This window comes from Puma concolor, chromosome E3 (genome assembly GCF_028749965.1).
Source record: "Puma concolor isolate L17-30 chromosome E3, mPumCon1.1.hap2, whole genome shotgun sequence".
In the NCBI taxonomy this organism is placed as follows: domain Eukaryota; kingdom Metazoa; phylum Chordata; class Mammalia; order Carnivora; family Felidae; genus Puma; species Puma concolor.
The window spans coordinates 1170670-1190394 of record NC_141682.1 but is presented as its reverse complement, the minus strand read 5'-3'; the positions used below and the strand labels follow the sequence as shown (position 1 = coordinate 1190394).

General features: G+C 63.4%; 2 protein-coding genes across 3 annotated transcripts; one reads left to right on the top strand and one right to left on the bottom strand.

Annotated features, from left to right (window-relative positions):
* Positions 1–830: 830 nt before the first annotated feature.
* CYP2W1 (cytochrome P450 family 2 subfamily W member 1) lies at positions 831–6061 on the bottom strand. Of its 2 annotated transcripts, XM_086691184.1 has the most exons (9): positions 5864–6061; positions 4383–4545; positions 3935–4084; positions 3707–3864; positions 2465–2638; positions 1991–2129; positions 1687–1871; positions 1411–1552; positions 831–1161 (listed from the first exon to the last, which is right to left on the bottom strand). In XM_086691184.1, the coding sequence occupies exons 1-9, from the start codon at positions 6035–6037 to the stop codon at positions 941–943; spliced, it is 1506 nt and encodes a 501-aa protein (XP_086547310.1). In that variant the 5' UTR covers positions 6038–6061; the 3' UTR covers positions 831–940. The 2 variants fall into 2 exon arrangements, with proteins under 2 accessions (XP_086547310.1, XP_086547309.1); XM_086691183.1 differs by lacking the exons at positions 4383–4545; positions 5864–6061 and having other exon boundaries at positions 2465–3167; positions 3707–3778; positions 3935–4041.
* A 7597-nt stretch (positions 6062–13658) lies between these two features.
* COX19 (cytochrome c oxidase assembly factor COX19) lies at positions 13659–19204 on the top strand. The gene is made up of 3 exons (XM_086692708.1): positions 13659–13816; positions 14372–14487; positions 18600–19204. Exons 1-3 carry the CDS (start codon positions 13735–13737, stop codon positions 18678–18680), a joined length of 279 nt encoding a protein of 92 aa, XP_086548834.1. The 5' UTR covers positions 13659–13734; the 3' UTR covers positions 18681–19204.
* The last annotated feature ends 521 nt before the right edge of the window (positions 19205–19725 follow it).

Below are 19725 nucleotides of genomic sequence, written 5' to 3'. Positions count from 1 at the left end.
GGAGGGCGGCCAGGGTGGCTGGAGTCCAAACCCCATCCCGCCAGGCTCCCGGGCCACCGGTGGGTTGCCAGATACGTACACGACCGCAGATCACTGAATTTCGGGTGCGTGGGAAGTGTGTCCCATGGACGCAGGCTGGAGAGCCCCCCCAACTCGGCCCCCCTGACCTGGTGTCCCCGGTCAGCAACAGATCCCTGCCCTAGGAGCTACCATACATCTTGGGCGGGGAGCTGGGCTTCGGGTATGAGGCTGACTGGCTCGGGGGGGCCCCCGCGTCCTCCCTGCTCCCCTTCCCACCCAAGCCTCTGGTAGCAGCTGACCCTCGATTGGCCCATGTCCCAGGGCTCAGGGTCCTGGCTCCAAGGGCAGAGCGCCTCCTGGATACGGCCCCCCAGGAGCCCCAAGAACAGGGTGGGGTCTGCAGGAGACCCAGCGGGGCCCCGCACAGCACAGAGCAAGCTGGGAACACGGGTCTGAGGCCGGCCTCTAGGTGGGTGTCACCCTGCCACCTGCCGCCTCCCCGCACCCTGAGAGCAAGTGGCCCCGAGGGGAACCTGATGGGGGCAGCGTGGAGGGTAGGTGGGTGGGGAGAGGAGGCATCGGGAGCCCGGGAGACGTGGGGTGCGGGAAGGGGGCACCCTGAGGTTTGGGGGGGACCTGAGTGCAGACCGAGGCAGCGCTGCCGCCCAAGGGGTCTGGGGGCGGAGGGTGGGGAGGGGGCCCGGCTGCCCCGGGGAGACGGGAGGAGGAGGGGTAGAGATGGCTCGGGGCAAGGGAGCTTGGCAGGGGGCTGGGCCCCCGAAAGAGCACGATCGGGCCCAGGTGGGGTTCCGGGGGCCACGGCAAAGATCCCGGCAAGGGGCACAGTGAGGGCTGTCCACCCGTTTGTCCGGCCTCCATCATCCACAACGCACCCCGAGCTGGGACCTGGGAGAGTGACTCAGACCCTCCCCGGGTCTGCTTGGGCAGAGCCCCCATGTCTGGGCACCACGCAGAGGGCCTGTGCTGGCGGCCGCATGGTGAAGGCCGGGGCGGGCGTGGTGTCCAGGGCGCCAGGGCTGAGGCCCGGTGGGGGCAGCAGGCGGTACCTGTGGAGGAGGCCGGCGAACAGCAGAAACAGCTCCGACCTGGCCAGGCTCTCCCCCACGCAGACACGGCGGCCTGTGAGGGAAACCGAGGCACAGGGCTACCAGCCTGCCCTTTGCGGGGCTGTGCCAGGGGGGCTGGCCGGTCCCCTGGAGAGGTGGGGACCCGAGAGCAAGGTGCGGGCCAGCTCCGAGGGGAAGGGATGGGGTGCTGGAGGCTGTGGGCAGTGGGAGGCCTGGGGGCCTGAGCTTCCGAGGTCCCTGGTGAGCAGGCTCCTTGGGGGTGACGGACCCCGTGCTGCCCCTGCCCGCGAGCTGGGGGTACCTGCAGAGAAAGGCAGGAAGGCTGCCCGCTTCACAAAGCGCCCGTCGGCGTCCAGGAAGTGACCCGGGTTGAACTGGCGAGGGGTCTCCCACTGCGTCTTGTCCAGGAGCACCGAGCTCAGCAGAGGGATCACGGGTGTGCCCTGTGGGTGGGGCGGCAGGTGGGCTGGGCCCGGCGCCCCCTCCCCCCGGGGGCGTGCCCCGCGAGACCCAGCTGGGCCCAGAAAGGGGGAGGGGAGCCCTGCCCATCCTGTCGGGGGCCAGGAGGGGGGCCCACCTTGGGGAGCAGGTAGCCGCCCAGCTGGGTGTCAGCCGCCACGCACCGCGGCGCGTGGGGCAGGAGAGTAATGGAGCGCTGGACCTCGTGCAGCACGGCGCTGGTGTAGGGCAGTGACCGCTGGTCCTCCAGCCGGGGGGGGCGCCCGGGCCCCAGCACCCGGTCCAACTCCTCCTGCACCTGGCCTGCGGGCGAGACGGTGGGCGCCCGCGTCCCCGTGAGCCCCGGCCCCCCCCCCCCGCCCCCCGGGCCCTGGGGGACCCTGCCCACCGACGCGTGCTGGAAAGGGAGGCTGGGGGCTCACCTTGCACACTCGGGTGCCTGCTCATCAGGAGGGCGGCCCACTGCAGCGTGGCGGAGGTGGTCTCTGTGCCGGCCATGACCATGTCGAGAACGCAGGCCACCATGTCGGCCTCGGCAAACAGGCCGTGGGGGTCTTTCCCCTGCAGAGTGGGTGGGAGAGGACTCGGCCGGCGGCTGGGCGCCACGGACCCACCCCCCCCTCCCGCCCCCCGCCAGCTCCGGGCTCAAGAAAGGGATGGAAGGAAGGAGCCAGGTTAGCAGGGCACCTGCTACGTTCTGGGCTCGGCACATCTCTGCTGCCACCCCTGAGGCAGGCACTGCAAATGCCCCATTTCACAGATGGGGAGACCGAGGCTGAGAGCGGCCCCCAGCTAGGAGGAGGGGGAGGTGGCGCAGGGCCAGCCCCGCTCCTCCTGGGGTGGGGCCCCCAAATGCCCGCAGGCCTCTGAGGCGGGAGGGTGCGTCCCGCCCACACCTGGCCCTGCTGGATCAGGGCGTCCATGTAGCTCTGCACGGGGCCTGCCCCGGGCGCGGGGGGCCGCCGCGTCTCCAGGAGGGTCCTCAGGATGGCTCGCACCTCCTCTATCTTCCGAAGGACAGGCCGGTGCAGCTGGAGGAGAGCCCCGAGCCGGGGGTAGATGTTGAACAGCTGAAGGCAGAGAGCGAGACAGCCGGGGGGGGGGGTCAGGGTGCGGTCCCCACCGCGGGCCCCGCGCCCCCCAGCAGGTGTGTGCACCTGTGCGGGTTCCCAGGTGCTGCCCTGGGACTCCGGGCGGACCTGTGGGGTGGGGGACTGCCCGTGGCCACAAGAGGGCGCCGGCTCACACTGCTGCTGGGCCCGCAGCCTGGGCTCCCACAAAACCCTCCGTCCCTGGACCGGATGGCAGGTGACGCGCCTTGACCGGTGGCTTCCCCGACGCGGGGCAGCTGTAATCACGCCCCGCCCTCCGGCCACCAAAGCCGTAGGACAGAGAAGGGGGAGAGGGTCGCCTGTGCTGCCAGTCATCGGGACAGAGAATTTGCAAACTTCAGAGCTCCAGCCGAGCCGCTGTGGGAGGGAGGCCACGGAGTGTCTGACCAGCCAGCGCGTGTCCCGCACCAGGTGGGGCCTCGGCAGCTGTCCACGGCTCTCCTGGCTGCGCCCGCATCGCTGTGCACCCCCAGGACGTGAGCGATCCCTGGATCGAATTGCCCAGTGAGGAGCCGGCACACGGGGTGGGGAGGCCCGGAACATTCCACTCCCGCCCCCCTGGCCTCCGTCCTCCTGGGGCTTCCGCGAGGAGGCCAGATCCTCCCGCCCAGCGGACGGCAGGGGCTCCTAGGAAGGAAGCGGGAGGACGGGAGACTGTGCTCAGCCCCTGCCTCGCGCCCGTGGCCGCGGGTCCATGAGAGATTGGGAGGAAGAGACCCGGCGCTGTGGCATCCCTCTAAATCTGTGCCCCACACCTAGATGCGTGCGCTTAGCGCCTAGCGCTGAAATTGCCGCGACGGTGAACGTTTCACGTTCTGGAAAAGAGTGCAATGCCCACGCCCCTGGGAGTCGGGAAAACCAGAGGGCCAGTTCGCGTGACTTCTGTGGCGCTGTGGAGGACCGATACTGGGTGGATCGTCCCTGGCCGGAAGGGCTGGGGGACAGGGGGACATCGAGCCCCACGTCCAGGGAAGAAATGCTCAGCTCCCTGACCGCCAGCCGAGGCCGGGAGCAGCCGCCTCTCACCTGCAGGCTGGGGGTCCCCAAGAGGACCATGACGTCATCGATAAGCCTCAGCAGGGACACGAACACGGGATCCTGGTAGTCGAAGCGCCGGCCGAAGAGGAGTGTGAAGGTGATGTTGGAGGGGGCCCAGCCGAGCAGGGCCAGGGGGAAGGGCCGGCCTGGAGTGGGAGGGACACGGGCCTCAGGGGGTGAGGGACCCCCACCGGGGGGTGCCCGGCCCCCACTCACCTCCGTAGCTGTCCAGCTGCCCCATGAGGCACCTCAGCTCCTGCAGGATCTTGTCGGCCATGGGCCCCCTCCCCACGCCCAGGTCATGGAGGGTGCGCACAGTGAACTGGCGGGCGGCCCTCCAGCGTGCCCCCGATGAGAAGAAGATTCCTGCGGGCCGGGCAAGTCGCCGCTGAGTGACGCAGGCAGGGAGCAGATGGGGCAGACCCGACGTCGGGGGCCTCGCCCCCATGCCCGAGCCCCTTCTGCCAAGAGCTGGCCTTGGCGAGCCTCGTCCCCTCTCGGTGCATGCCGGTCTCCTGCCCCGTGGACACCGTGTCCCTCCCCGGGAGCCACGCCGGGCACACTGTCTCCCGCGGCTCAGAGACGCAGACCCCCGCCCCGGGGTCCGGGGACTCCCGTGCTCCACCGTCCTCCGCCCCCTCCGCACCCCACACGGCACACCTACCCCCACCGCCCTGGATGAGCTGGAAGACGGCGACGGGGGGTCGGTCGGCCAGCTTTGACCCGGTGCCCACCAGGGCCTCCCTCACGGCCTCGTAGCCGGCCAGCACCACCGTCTTCTGGCGCCCCAAGTGCACAGTGAACACCGGCCCGTACCGTTCCGAAAGCTGGTGGGGACGGGCAGGAATCAGCCAGCACCCCCCCCCCCCGACCCCAAGGCTGCACCTGTGCGGGGCGGGCTCAGGGGGACTCAGAGCCAGGGGAGGCCTAGGCGGGGTCTGTGGGAACCGGGCCGGTGGAGAGCGGGCAGAATAAAGGTCCAGGGGCCGAAAAGCAGGAGGTGTGCTGGCCCATGCCCCCTCCCCGTCCATTCCGGGAAGGCAGGGGAGGGGGCTGCCATTGGTAGGAGGGGCTGTCTGCGGGGCCGCCTCCCGAGCTTGACCCCCAGAGGCCCCGCCCCTGCTCAGGCACCCCTAGCACTGAAACCCAGATGGATGGGAGCGGTGCCCGGGTGGCCTCGACCGCTCAGTTTCCCCCACGCTGACCCCCGGGGCACAGAACGACAACACGCGGCTAAGGCTGGCCTCCAAGGCCGCCGCCTGGGGCCATTGCCCTTCTGTGCCTTTACAGATGGGGAAACTGAGGCCCAGAGGCAGCAAGTGAGTTGCGGCCAGTCACACACACTGAGGGACAGAGAGGCCCGCCCCTCCTGTCCACAGCCACTCTGCTCCCCGCATGCCGGAGTATGGCCTACGGGCCCAGCGCTGGGCACGGCCTGAGACTCGGGGGCCCAGGGTGCTTCCTGGAGAGTTGCCCCCGAGGGGCCAGGCCCGCAGCCCCCTCTTCTCCTCCCACATCCAGGACCTGGGGGACCGCCAGGCAGCCACTAGGAGGTTTCTGGAATAGTTGCATTTCTGGGGAAGCACGGAGGGTGGTCATGGGAGCCGTAAGCGGCCCAGGAGTAGCTGGATAGCCCTGGTCGGGCCGGCGCCAGGCCATCCGTCTCCTGGCCGCGGGGCAGGGTAGCCGGCCGGCGACCTGGGGCCGGGACTGTCCAGCCTCCAGCCCAGGGTGGGAACAGCCACACCCGTGGGCGCCCCACCTGAGGGCACACTCGTGCGCTAGTCCAGGTCCCTCTGTCACCAGACCTCTGCTTCCTGGTGCTGCTCCCAGAGGCACCTGCCTCCTCCCCACCCCCACTCTGGCTGCCCCCAAACCTGGCTCTCCTCTAGGCGCTCATCAAATGCTGCCTCCTCCAAGGAGCCCTCCTGGCCTGACACTCCTGGCCCCCTGCTCCTTGCATGGCTCATCTGCTTCCCCGCGGGGGGAGGGGGGGTGTCCTTCTCTCTTCCCCAAGGCGGGGTGGGCACTTGGGCCTACCCAGGCTGGGACACGGACCTCCTACCCCACCGGGGGCCTGGAAAACGGGCTCAGCTTCCCCTGAGGTGGGGCTGGGCTGCCCAGGCGGCCGGAGCCCTGACCTACCTCCATCAGTGACCGGTCCTGCTGTGACACGCACAGCAAGTGCAGGTTTCCGATGAGCGGCAGTGGGCGTGGCCCAGGGGGCCAGCGAGGGGCTGGGGAGGGGGTGCGGGTGTGGGCTCGGAGCAGCCCCCAGAGCCCTAGGAGCAGCAGGAGCCCCACGAGCAGCAGGGCCATGAGGACGGCGGGCGGCGAGGCCCCAGCTCCCCACCTTGTGCCTTATAGGCTGTCGGGCAGGGGGAGGGCGTGCCAGGACCTCGCCCCTCCACCCAGAGAATGTGGACCGAGCGGTTCACAGGGGACAGCCAGGCAGCTTAAAGCGACAGGCGTGCGTGGAATGTGGGGTCGCGTCTGTGGCAGGGCGCCAGGACGCCAGGGGCCGTCTGGGGGGCCGCCGTCTAGACCTTGTACTTAAGGCGTCTCCGTCCCTTGCCTGCTGGAGAGAACACGCCGTGGTGGCCACTGTGCCCCTCCCACCGGCCTCTGCTTCCTGCCTCGGTCTCCCCATCAGAACTGGGGCTTGTGGGGCTTTGGGAGCTGGGCCCGAGCTCTGAGGGGAGCTCTGAGCCTCCCTCGACAGGGCCCATGGGGTAGGAGGTCTGTGGAGACCCCGCGGATGGCTCTCGAAGGTCTGCGCACAGCAAACGCCTCAAACCCCAGGGCCTTCAGAGGCTGCCAGAGGGCCCCCTGCCGTGTCTCAGATGGCAAGCTTTCCCTGGGTGACAACGTGCTCCTGTCACCTGGGGCAGGAGGCACTGGTCTATGCAGGACGGGGCAGGGGCAGAGTGGGTGACGGCCGGCCAGGCTTAGGAGCCCCCATGTGTCTGTGCTGCATGAACTCTGGGCTCCTTAACCCCGGCGCCCCTGCTGGGAGGGAAGGAGGCCCCGCCGTGGAACGAGCCCGTGAGGGGTGGGAGGGCCGTTGGCATCAGAAGTGGCTGGGCCTGCTCCACACCTCCTGCCCCAACATGAGGAGTTGGAACCCCAGCCCCACGCCGGGCCCCTCGCTGCAGGGCCTGTCTCCCGGGGTACCGTCCACGCCCCGCCCCACACCCTGAGCCGAAGCAGCCCGTAGGCCCGTACCTGCTTCCAGCCTCAATTTGCACACGTCCCGTGACGGGGTGCTCGCTGGCTTTCGGGCGGGCTGCCCTGTCGCACAGCTGTGGGGCTTCTGTGACGGAGGATGGTTGTCCAGCGGCTGCGTCTCTGGGTCATCTGGGCTGAGTGCCCGGTACCAAGGCCGCTGCTAGGTGCTTCGGCTGGGGCTCCTCTCTGCCCGGGACAGTCCACTGAATTAATTCCACGAGCGTTTCCGGAGTATGTGTGTGTGCTACAGGCTCAGCCAGCAGCTGGGGCCGCAGAAATCGGTGGTCAGGGATCCAAACAGGGCCCCCAAGTCCAGTGGAAGAGACCCACGTGGCAGTGGCCGTGCCACTGCAAACTTCTGAGGTATTGGGACCAGGGTCAAGTCGCCAAGCGGCGGGGCACTCCAGCAGAGGGAACAGCATGTGCAAAGCCCAGAGGCCCCGTGCCAGCAAGGAGCTGGGTGGGGGCGTGAGGCTGGAGATCCGTGGCTGGAAACGCAGGAGGTGGGAACTTGGGGTCCCTGGGGTGGGGGGCTCCATCCTCCGTGGCCTCCTCTTTCAGGTTGCTGAGGCCTGGGCTCCTGTGAGCCACCTGGGTGCCACCGCCCGGGGCCCTGTGGAGCAGGCCAGGCCCCTGCAGGGAAGGCTGGGGGCACTGTCTACAGGGGGGTCTATACTCGGCCGTTTCCGGCGGTTTTTTTTGTTTGTTTTAATGTTTATTTTTGAGACAAAGAGACACAAAGCGTGAGCAGGGGAGGGGCAGAGAGAGAGGGAAACACAGAATCCGAAGCAGGCTCCAGGCTCCGAGCTGTCAGCACAGAGCCCCCGGGCTCGAACTCATGAGCTGGGAGATCATGACCTGAGCCGAAGTCTGTCGCCCAACTGACTGAGCCGCCCACGCACCCTCGGTTTTTGGCGTTTTACCTGCAAGACCTCTGAGCTCCTCCCGACCGCCGAGGAGGTCACCCCCGCTTCTCAGAAGGGGAAGAGGGGCTGGAGCTCCACCACTCTGATTGGCCGGCTCCTGGGGGGGGGGGAATCCACCAATCTGATTGACTGGCTGCTGGGGGCCGGCTGCTGGGGGGGGGTTCCACCACTCTGATTGGCCGGCTGCTGGGGGCGGGGCGGTGGGGTGTGGTGGTGAGGGGCTCAGACTTGGGAATGAGACCCAGCCCTGTGGGCATCCTGACCGCGTGGTGTTTTCTGGGGTTTAGCGTGGACCCAGCCAGGGGCATGTGACCACGGGATGTGGCAGGCAGGCCCCTGTGCGTGGGGTGAGCTCAGGGGAGGCCAGCTGGGCACCCGGAGCTTCTTAGAGCCCGGCCTGTGGGGCTGGAGCCCCTGGTCGACAGAGTCAAATCCGGTTCACAAGGGTGGAACTGGGTGCTTGGCCTTGAATTTTTCCAGGCAACGTGAGTGTCGAGGGCTCCCTTACATCCAGGCCCCGGAAAGAGGAAGCTGGGGGTGCCCGGCGGAATGTCCCAGCATATCTGCGTCTCTGCTCGCCCCCCCCCCCCCCCGCCACCCCGCCACGGCCCTTCCTCTGCAACTTCTAGAGACGGCGGCTGCCCCCCAACCCCATGGCTGCTCCCCCGCCCACTCCCTACCCCCCAGCACTGGAAGGGTCCTGCTCAGGTCCCCAGGGGCCCCACGCTCGAACCAATGTGAGTCCTGGGGCTGCACAAAGCCACCCACAACCGGGTGTTGAAAACACCAGAAACACGCTGTGGCTGGTGGGCCCAGAAGTCCCACGGTGGTGTGGGCGGCCGTTCCTTGTCGCCAGCCCCCGCCCAGGGTGGTCTCACCTGGAGACCCGGCCCTGCAGAGACTGGAGGTCGCACGTCCGTGGGCCCTTCCCTCCCCCATCAAGGCACCCCAGCTCCAGAAGGCTTTCTGCTAAGGTGTTTCTTTGGATACTTTTCCATTGAAACAGACAATGCACGTGCCCCAGCCGGGGAGTCGGACCCGCCCGGGCGCCCACAGAGCCCCTCTCTCATGCATCCTTCCAGAAACACTCCGGCACGCACCGTCATCGTGTGCCTTTTTCGGTTGTGTCGACGCTTTCATTTATTAATGTAGCAAACAGCTCCTGTGCGGAGCTGAGACCCGTAGACAGCCAGGAAGCCCTGGCCTTGGCCAACTTCCAGAAGGCGGACGTCCTGTCTCCTCCTGCCCTGTCTCCCTCCCTCTGTTCAGTTGCTCTTTATTTGTAAGGTGACAGCGTGGCGGGATCAGACAGCAGCCTCCTCCTCTGGGACCGCTGCCTCGTCTCCTCTCTGTCGCACTGTCTCTGGGTCAAAAACATCCTGGGTGCGCGTTTCTTTGTGCTGTGAAATCAGTTCCTAGAACCAGAATCCCCGAGCCAAGGGGCTGCTGACTCTGACAGATGCTCCCACTGTCCCTCCCGCTGACCCACACCGTGTGGGTGGCGTCGGGAGGGACCCTCGCCTCCCGGCCTGCGTTCCCATCTCCTCCCCCGCGGCTGCTCCTTGTACTGCTCCCTCTCGAAGCCCAGGCTGGGTGGGGGCTTCTGGGTTCCACGCGGGGCTGCTCCGAGCCCACACCCGCACCCCCTCCCCAGCCCCTCGCTGGCCCCCTGGGCCACGCCCACTGCCGCTCATCGGAAACCTGCACTTGCTGTGCGTGTCACAGCAGGACCGGTCACTGATGGAGGTAGGTCAGGGCTCCGGCCGCCTGGGCAGCCCAGCCCCACCTCAGGGGAAGAGCTGAGCCCGTTTTCCAGGCCCCCGGTGGGGTAGGAGGTCCGTGTCCCAGCCTGGGTAGGCCCAAGTGCCCACCCCGCCTTGGGGAAGAGAGAAGGACACCCCCCCCCCCGCCCCGCGGGGAAGCAGATGGGCCATGCAAGGAGCAGGGGGCCAGGAGTGTCAGGCCAGGAGGGCTCCTTGGAGGAGGCAGCATTTGATGAGCGCCTAGAGGAGAGCCAGGTTTGGGGGCAGCCAGAGTGGGGGTGGGGAGGAGGCAGGTGCCTCTGGGAGCAGCACCAGGAAGCAGAGGTCTGGTGACAGAGGGACCTGGACTAGCGCACGAGTGTGCCCTCAGGTGGGGCGCCCACGGGTGTGGCTGTTCCCACCTTGGGAACGCTGATTTTCTCTGCACGAAGAACAACTTTCAAGCTCGAGATTCCTGAGCTTCAGGGCCCTGCCCACACCTCCTGGGCTCCAGAAAGGACCCTCCAACCACCTACAGGGACCTTCCTTCATGTCTCATGGCATCTGGACCTCACTGTTCTGTGCCAGTTGGGAAAACCACCGCAAACTATCCGGAGCAGTGTCCTGGGCAGAATGGCCCCCCCGAAATTCATGTCTCCCTCGAATGTCAGAATGGGACCTTATCTGTAAATAGGGTCTTTGCAGATCAAGTTTAGATGAGGTCATCCTGGATTAGGGTGGGGGTGTCCTCATAACAGAAAAGTAGAAGACAGACACAGAGGGAAGAAGGCCAGGTGACCCTGGGGACACCATGGAGCGTGTGGCCACAGGCCGGGAACCAGGGCCACCGGGAGCTGGAAGAGGCGGGAGGACCCCCACCCCCGCCGCCGGCCCTCGCGGGGAACGCCCACCTCAAGTTCAGCCTCTAGAAGTGGGAGAGAACCATTTTCTGGTGGTTAAGCCCCCAGTTTTTGGTGCTTTGTTACAGTGGCCCTGAGACTCCTATAAGGAATGTTCAGAACAATTCCCAATAGGCAGGAGTCAGGCAAGTGGGTGACACTGGGTCCTTGCACTGTGTTCTCGAAGTCGCCGTCTAGCCAGTCTGCCTGAGCATCATTCAACTACATGTGACTTACCATTTATTACTGACCCAGCCCAGGTGCCCTCAAGCTAGACGTTCATATGGAGCAAACAGAAAAGCTGCAAGTGATTGGCGTTCCTGTAAAAATGCAAATCGTTCCTGTCTGGCAGAAAAGATCATCCCGAAGGTTATGGTTTATTGCCCTGTGAGGGATTAACCTGTTCTAGGCCCAGCTTGGCAATCTGACTCTGGCATCTTTTTTCTTTCTCTGACCGCACGCGGCTATATCGGGGCCGGGGCGCCCTTCTTGGAACCAGCTTTGCCATCAGGCCACACTCCTGCACCCATGCATTCAATGAGACTCCGACACAGGGGCCGTTTATGTTTCTGCTGGAACTACGGTTTCAGCCTTTAGAAAAGAACGCTTTGGCAGCAGAATTTATTAAAGTGGAAAGACCAGGGAAAGTTTCAGGCAAGGTTCCATCCAGGGGCTGTTTGTATAATGTGACTCTGCCCTACTCCCCGTCGGGAGCGGGCTCCCGGCCCTGGCATCTGGCTGGGGGCGTTTGGCCCTGATAGAGGCAGTGCTCCCAGCCCCAGGAGTGCACCGTCTTGAAGTGGGTCCCAGCCTGAGGTTGAGCAACCCCAGCCGATGCCACGTGGGCCTTCTCCAAGGCCAGCCCACACTCCAAGTTCTTGTGCAAAGCAGATTGCCGTTTTACACCTCTGAGTTCGGGCCGTTCGTTACACGGAGCTAGATAGCTCGTGTGCAGGCTGCGTGACCTTGGACGAGGAATTTAACGTCTGGGAGTCTCTATGTGTGAGATGAGGGTAAGAATACTGCCTAGCTGGGCTCGTCCTTTAAAGACTAGTAACGGGACGTCCCCTGCGCACCAGACGCTGTTGTGACAATCCCATGTGAAGCAGCCTGGCACAGAAGGCCCTCCCCCATTTTTTGTATCTGTGCACCAGAGATGAAAGTCCCTTCGTTCTCTCCCGGCCAAACGTGTCATATAGAGCAATAATCATTTGCCAGGTACGGACATGTCAATTAAAAGCTGGCTGTCGCCTCTAGGTCACGGGGCCTGCAATGCTTCATTGGTCCCTCAGGGCCGTCGGACAGAGAGGCTGCAAGGAAACATTGGGGGGCTGGGCTGTCCTTTTTCCTGCTGAGTAGTGTGATCTAGTCAAGTGGAAAAGTGCTATTTGCTGGGTAATAAAAGCGTCTTTTGTTCACGGCCCTGGAAACATATTAATGAATAACCCAGTGCGTGGCCCCTGGTGCTAGCCACGTAAAACAGTCTTTTATGTGACAAGATCAAGGTGCAATTTTCCTTTTGTAGTTTTTAGTGGGTACAGAACACCAGGCTGATCAAGGCCCCAGCAACCGGAATGAGCTTTCCCTGCGGCCCCACCGGACCCTACAAACGCTAGGGCCCAGCTCCACGCGCCGCACGACACACAGCCCAATGCCACGTGAGGCACGGAGATCCACTGCTGTGCCCTGCAGAGAGACAGGAGCGAGTGGGGAGCTGGATGCCTCAGGGCAGGACTCGAGGAGGGGGCAGGCCCTGAGGTGGGGGCTGTGAGGGCTTGTTGGCCGGGCACTTCTCGGCAAGGCCCCTCAGTTGCTGGAACCGGCTCCTTCTCCTGGCCTTAGGAGGAGGTGTGGTGCAGGATCGTGTCAGGAACCGGTGGGGGAGGGGGGCGCGGGGGGCGGTGCAGCTGGTGAGCTGTGTGACTGAGGACCCAATTTGCTTATCTCCAAGGCCTGGTATGTGGCTGGCCCTCGGGGGGCATGGATGAAGTTTGGAGCTCATGACAGAGTCCTAGAGCCCAGGGGCGCTGGTTGGGGGTGGGGCAGTGACCCACTTCCTCCGTTCAGATGAAATCGGGATGCCCAGTTGGGGAAGAGGGGTGACTGTGCAGGGTACAGCGCTGGGAGGAGGCTCAGCCTGGGGGAGCTGGGGTCTCCACTGAGCCCTTTCACCGTTGTTATTGTTGCCATAACGACAATAATAAGCGGTTGCCAGAGCTGACTTTTATTCTGTTACAGGTTGAACTGCACCACCCCTCCCCCACCACTTCATATGTTGGAGTCCTAGCCCCCAGTACCTTAGGAGGTGACCTCTTTGGTAAACAGTGTCATCGCAGATGTAATTAGTTATGATGAAGTCATTAGGGTGGGCCCTAGCCTAGTCTGACCGGCGTCCTCACAAGAGGAGGACCTCTGGACACAGACACACAGGGGGATGCGGTGGGAGGGTGAAGGCAGAAACAAGGCCCAGCGGCCCAGCAGCCCCCAAGACTGCCTGCCAGCCACCTGCAGCTGGGGGGCGGGGGAGGGCAGCCTGGAGCCGGCTCTCCCAGAACCTCCAGGAGGAGCCAGCCCTGCCGCACCTCCTCCGTGTGGGACATCCGGCCTCCAGAACCCGGAGCGACCACCTTTCTGTAGCTGAAGCGGCCCAGGGTGTGGGACTTTGTTGTGGTGGCCCTCACTCCTTCCTTGTCACCAGCTGAGCCCCCCCCAGACACCTGGGGATGCACAGCCACCCGCACAGCCTGCCGAGTGCACTCGCCCTTGGGCTTCTTGTCGTCTCAAGCTGTGTGTCTGGGCAAAGTCCAGCCTCTCTGGACTTCCGTTTCCTCATAAGGACATGACGCCGGCCTCTGCCCCTCGGTCCCTGTGAGGGTCAGCCTGGCAAGGACCCGGCAGAGCAGCCTGGATCAGGGCCTTTCGGAGCTCCCTGGGGCGGGGGCGGGGCCTGATGGGGGGAGGGCATGCCCGGGCGGGGCCTGTGTGGCGAGGGGGACCGGTCCCGTCGGTGGAGAGGAGCCCGGTCAATAACGGGCGTGGCCTTCGAGGCGAAGACGGGGCCCTGCAGCGTGGGGGCGGGGCCTGGGCGGCGGGGGCGGGGCTTGCCGCCCGCGGCCGTTCGCCGCTCGACGTGCTCGGCGCTCTCGCGGGGCGCGCTCGGCGCTCGACCCGCCGCCCTGCGTACGGCGCGCGTCCTACTCCGGGGCTCCGGCGCCGCCATCATGTCGACGGCCATGAATTTTGGGTCCAAGAGCTTCCAGCCGCGGCCCCCGGACAAGGGCAGCTTCCCGCTGGATCACTTCGGTGAGCGGCGGGCGGCCGCCGGGCTCCTGCGCCGAGTCTCGGGTCGTGGGTCTCCTCCGGTGGCGCCGTGCGGCCCCGTGGGCGCTGGCGTCCGCACGCGGTTGCAGGTGGGGAAACTGAGGCCCGCCACGGCCCACCTCCACCACCCCGGAGGCGGGCCTGCGGGAAGAGGGGCGACAGGTTGCGGAGGACGTCCCGAGGGAGAGCGTTGCCGGCGTCCGGGGGACTCGCGCCCAGCCTCGCACAAAGCCCGCAGGCTGTCAACCTGGGCCTCGCGCGGACCTGGAAAGTCCGCGTTTGGGGCGAGCCTCTGTGCGAGCCAAGGCTCCGGAAGTGGGTCCGCAGATTTTTCTCATAACCGACGCCTTCCCCTGCAGTGTCCCAAACACGCAGCGGAGGGGCGGTCGCCGCACCATGGGGCACGCGGTAGGCTCGTCCTTTCCAGCGTGAGTGTGAAGGAGACTCGTTCTGGAAGGACGGCTGCGGGTGCGCGTGCTGTCCCACCGCGTCGCGTTTTCACTTGAAAACTGGGTGCTCTTTTCCTTTTCGTTCTAGGCGAATGCAAAAGCTTTAAGGAGAAGTTCATGAAGTGTCTCCGCGACAATAGATTCGAAAATGCTTTGTGCAGAAGTGAGTCGAAAGACTACTTAGAATGCAGAATGGAGAGGCAAGTACCTGCTGGCAATGAACGACTTCTGGAACCTCCCAGCACTCCCATGGAAACTTTTTTTTTCCCCAAGAGGTCATTGCAGCGGGCCTCATTCATCCCCCAGGTTCCAAGCCTTTGTCTTTGAGAACGTAGAGTGGCTCGCCCCTGGAACGGAGGCCTGCCAGATTCAGTGGCACTGAAGGTTTCACAGTCATGGGGACCCTGCGGAGAGGGAGCGCGTCTTACGGGGTTGCATTCCTGAGTGTTTTCTTTGCACGTTTGGGAGCTGCTGACCCGTCATTAAGGTTTCAGAATCGTACATCTTAAAAATGCTGACGGAGTCAAAAGATGTGCAGGTCGTGGGCACAGGGTTTCTTCCTCTCACGTTCTCAGACCGTAAAAATACCGTTTGGTTCCACGTAGCTCAGCAGTGCCTGAAATATGACAGGGGAGACAATGGGCCATTCAGAAACGGTGAAACATGGAGGTTTGTTCTGTCCTGACCAGAACTGACTAGCGCTCGCTTTTTTTTTTTTTTAAACGTTTATTTGTTTTTTTTTGAGACCGAGAGAGACAGAGCATGAACGGGGGAGGGTCAGAGAGAGGGAGACACAGAATCTGAAACAGGCTCCAGGCTCCAAGCTGTCAGCACAGAGCTTGACGCGGGGCTTGAGCTCCCTAATGGCGAAATTGTGACCTGAGCCCAAGTCAGATGCTTAACTGAAGGGGCACCCCTAAATTACTGTCTTTTAAGTCGATATACCTTTCAGAAATGAACTGAGTTTCTTTCTGGTGCTGCCACGCCCTGGAGACAGTTTGAAGTTGGTTTCTGACCGCGTGTGAGGGTGTGAGCAGGTCACCTGCCCCCGTGAAGCTCAGGTGAGCCCACAGTGGCCAGCACACGCAGGCAGCCGCTCCTGCTGGGAGCTGCTCCAGAGAGTTGGGCCGTCTGGGTCCCCAGAGAGGCTCCTGGCTCGTCTGGCAAAGGACAGCAGAAGGGTTCTGACTTTTCTCCCCATGTGACCCTGGAAGTGGGCTGTCTGCTCTCCACGTGGCCACGCCTCGCTCAGCACGGCCTCTGGAGACCAGCCTGCCCTGAGGCCTGCTGAGGTCAGTGGGGACGGGGTGGCGGCGGGGGGTGCAGCTCGCCTCTCCGTGAGTTCCGTTATTTCAAGCGGCTTCTCTGGTTGGTCCGGTGACGTTAAGACCAATGTAGGGGGTACATGAGTGTTCAGACTCGGTCGGTGATTTTGGCTGTAGACTTTTGGATGGTTTTCAGTTCCAAGTCCATGACCATCCAGGTTCAGTATCGAGACGGCACGTTTATTTCCCTTCCCACTTTTTGTAAACCTTTTTATTCCTTTCATGCTGAAATCCCAGACATTATATACCTCTACGAACGTCCATAGGCATCTTTCTTTTAATGTTTGTTTAGTTTTAGGTGGGAGGGAGGCAGGGAGGGGACAGAGGATCCGAAGTGGGCACTGTGCTCAGAGCCCAGTGCGGACCTCGAACTCGTGAACCGTGAGATCGTGACCTGAGCCACAGTCGGACGCTCAACCAGCTGAGCCACCGGGCGCCCCCACCATATGCATCTTTGTAGAAAACTGGACCACAGTGAGATTTTAGAGTTGCCTCTTGAGGACTTGGCCGTCTCAGCTCGACGTGGAAGCGTGTGTGCGGTTTGGGTGTGGATCACACTCTCGTGGGAAGAGCTGTTAAATCGGGGAGGACTTTGTTGGCCAAGAAAACAGCAAGCACCCTGCGATCTGCGATCTCAAGCCTCTGTGATCTTTTGACTTTGAGTTCCTGCCCCGTGCGGTGGGCATCCGGGGGCTGTGCCACACACCCTGGCGTGCGATCCGGGCCTCCTGGCCGGGCTGGAGGAGGCCCGGCGCACGCTCCTTGGAAAGCCTCAGGTCCTAAAACCCTGCACTGTCCCCTTATGCTGAAGGGGAGGCGTCCACGTCATCCTTTTGGCTTTAGAACTCGGTAATCGTTGGATTGTCGTTGTTGTGTCCTGGCCACAGAGCTGGATTTTGTGAAGACTCACACGTCTGTAGAAGGGGCCTCTTGAACTGCGTCTCACTGAGCTCGTAGTGTTTCCCCCCTCGCTCCCTGTTTGCTGCTGAACACACAGGTCCTTCCTGTCGTGTCTCGAGGAGCACTGCTGCTCCCCGTGCTCCTGGCGCCCCCAGCTCACGCACGTTCTGCAGCGAGACGTCTGACGCAGGTCCCGCGGGCCGCGCCCCTCGTGGATGCTCCAGTGCAGAGCTGCTTCTGCCTTTCCAGCTTCCAGAGGCGCCCACGCCCCTCGGCTCGTGGCCCTGCTCCCTCTGGAAGCCGGCGATGCCGTGTCTCTGGCCCGTCCTCCTCCTCCGTCCTTCTGACCAAAGCCAGCGCGGGCTCTCTGATTTTAAGGGTTCCCGCGTTGCAGCTGAGTCCGCCTGGGGAGTCCGAGGCGGTCTCCCCTCAGCACCACCTGGTGGGCTCCTGTGTTCCGCCTCAGCCCATCCCCCTTTGCCGCGTAAGGACACAGATAACACAGTCAGTCTGGTCTACAAGTGGACTTTGTACCTTTCAGCGGATTCCAGCTTTTTGTAACGGAAATTGCCGTGCGCACCAGTGGAGGGAACGCAGCGCCGCGGCACCTGCCCAGTCCCCCGTCCCCGCGGCTGGAGCCCTCGAGGGCACGGACCCTAAACACTTAGTTTCGTTCTCAGTGGGGACGGCCTGGACAGCCCTTGTGAAGCTTGGGTAGAGGTCATCTGCCAGGTTTTGTATTTCTGCAGGAGGGTAGCCGGCTCGCCTGGAGCCCCACAGAACCCGCAGAAAGTGGGTCGTGTGACCGGTGACCAGGTGACTCACGGTGTCCCTCGGTTCCCAGCGTGCTGGCTGAACCCTGGCTGCCTGTGCTGGCCTGCCGGGCTTGCGGGGGGTGCGTGAGCTCAGCGGTGTGTGGGGGGGTCACAGCGCCAAGTGATGGTGGCTTGGCGCGGCGGGCGTCCCCTTTCCCGCCCGGGCCTGTTGGTTCCTGCAGGGACACTGAGCTCCCACCAGCAAGCAGGATGGACAGGTGGCCCCCAAGAGTTGGACCTATCCCTGCCCCCCCCTCCCCCCCAAAAACGAAGCAGAATGAAATCCAGGCCCTCCCGCCCTGGAGTGTGGGCAGTGAGAGGCTGAACGGGGGCGGCTCCAGCCCAGCAGGTGCTCTGGGACATCTCGGTCTTCGAGGTCCTGACTTAAAGAGACATGGTGAGGGGCTGGCACACGGCTGGGCACAGAGGGAGCGGGAGCACAGCGGACACGGCCGCCGGCCAGCTGTGGGGCCACGGCTCGGGCCGTGTGGGGCACGGGGCCTGGGGCAGCAGTGAGAGGAGACAGAGCTGGTGGGCCACGTGTCCCAGTGTTTCTGAGTCACAGGTGAAGCTCACAAGTGCAGTGACCCTTGGACGACACGATGTGAACGGGGCAGGTCCACTTACCACCCAGATCTCTTGATCCGTGTAGGACAGTGTTGTAAACGTATTGCTTCCTGACCATTATCTTAACGAGCTTTTTTTGGTCCGGCTGACCTGTTGGTAAGAATACGGCCGGAAGACACACGACACGCAAAATGCACGTTGTCGCTGAGGCTTCTGGTCGGCAGGGGCTGTAGTCCTTAAATTCTGGGGAGTCAGGAGTTAGGAACGGATTTTCGACTGTGCAGGTGAATGGTGCCCCTAACCTGTGGCTTGTTCAGGGGTCACTTTACCAAGTGAAGTCTGTCCTGTCCCCGCCCGCCCTGTCCGGTGCATCTTCCCAGCGACCTGGAGGCCGGTTTGAGGTTGGAGCCCTCGAACGGGACACACGTCTGCCCCAGACTGGCACCCGGCGGGGGGCTCGCGGCGGTCTGCCCGCTTCCTTCGGGGTCCCGGCTCCACCCGGCACCCCAGGGGCTTCGCACACTGTGCGCCAGCGGCCGTCCGTCCGGAGTCCAGAGGCGCGGGTGTCAGCTGGGAGGAGGAGGGCGCAGAGAGGCCCTCGGGGTCCCGGGGGCCTGGGTCCAACGGTGCCACCGGCCGCAGGCAGTTGGGATGGGAGCGAACGCGCAGGCCTCGCACGGACAGTGCTGTTCGTTTTTGTTGCAGGCAGCTGATGGCACAGGAGCCCCTGGAAAAACTGGGATTCGGAGATTTGATGGATGGAAAACCAGGGGCAGAAACTACCTCCTGATGGGAAGAAGTCCATCCGCCGGCTGCTGGCTTGTCCAGGGTGGAGCGTGTTGGGTGACCTTGTCAACTGACGGTTTATGGTTAGGCGCTGTGACTTCAGAAGAAGTTTCTGGAACGCCCTCCTTGGCGGAAACCTTTCCTCTTGATGTCTCCCAGGTTATTCTGAGAAGCGATTGTCCCCTTTAGGTCTCATTTTCCCCAGGAGCCTTAGATTTTATCTTTACATTGAGAGAGTTCCTAGGGAGGCCTGTGGCGGGTGGGAGGAAGGAGAGCAGAGTCACGCCCGCTGCGCGAGGGGACACGCGGGCATCCGCGACGCGGTGACTCCCTCTGTGATACCGTCCGTAGCTTCTCAGTACTGACATGCTGAATGCTAGCGGTTTCAGCCCATCACATAGACGCTGCCCGAAAACCATTTCCTGGCAAAATGGTTTCCTTCTGTGCCCATTTATTTCCCGTGTTTTTTTTTTTTTTTAAGCAAAATATAAAATATAAACTTGGAAATAAGATTGTTAACTTTTGACATATTTGACTTACTCGTTTTTTTTCTGGTAGTGCCTGAAACACCAGTATCTTTTTTTTTTAATTTTTTAACGTTTTATTTATTATTGAGAGACAGAGCATGAGCATGGGAGGGGCAGAGAGAGGAGCAGACACGGAATCCGAAGCAGACTCCAGGGTCTGAGCTGTCAGCACAGAGCCCGACGCGGGGCTCGAACCCACAGCCCGTGAGATCATGACCCAAGCCGAAGTCGGACGCCCCACCGACTGAGCCCCCCAGGCGCCTCGAATCACCAGTACCTTTGAACCAGAGGCTCATTTTCAGACCTGTGTGCGTGTACATAAAGCCAGTTCAATTTCAGTAACTCATTTATTGTAACTCTGGAAGTCCGGACTCTTGTAGTTTGACTTGCACGCGTGGTCTTCCGGTGTGTTGCTGTGAGAACACCCATGTGCACGCGCCATCGGCACTGGCTTCCAGGGCCTCTGAGCACACATCAGGGCAGGGTCTTGTGGTGTCCTGTCTCACCGACCAGGCCCACAGC

Coding starts and splice junctions, on each gene's coding strand:
- CYP2W1 (XM_086691184.1), bottom strand. CDS start 6,037: ATGGCCCTGCTGCTCGTGGGGCTCCTGCTGCTCCTAGGGCTCTGGGGG. Junction 3,865..3,934: donor GCAGCTGGACAGCTACGGAG/GTGAGTGGGGGC, acceptor CTCCCACTCCAG/GCCGGCCCTTCCCCCTGGCC. Junction 2,130..2,464: donor CCCTGATCCAGCAGGGCCAG/GTGTGGGCGGGA, acceptor CCCACTCTGCAG/GGGAAAGACCCCCACGGCCT.
- COX19 (XM_086692708.1), top strand. CDS start 13,735: ATGTCGACGGCCATGAATTTTGGGTCCAAGAGCTTCCAGCCGCGGCCC. Junction 13,817..14,371: donor CTTCCCGCTGGATCACTTCG/GTGAGCGGCGGG, acceptor TTTTCGTTCTAG/GCGAATGCAAAAGCTTTAAG. Junction 14,488..18,599: donor AATGCAGAATGGAGAGGCAA/GTACCTGCTGGC, acceptor TGTTGCAGGCAG/CTGATGGCACAGGAGCCCCT.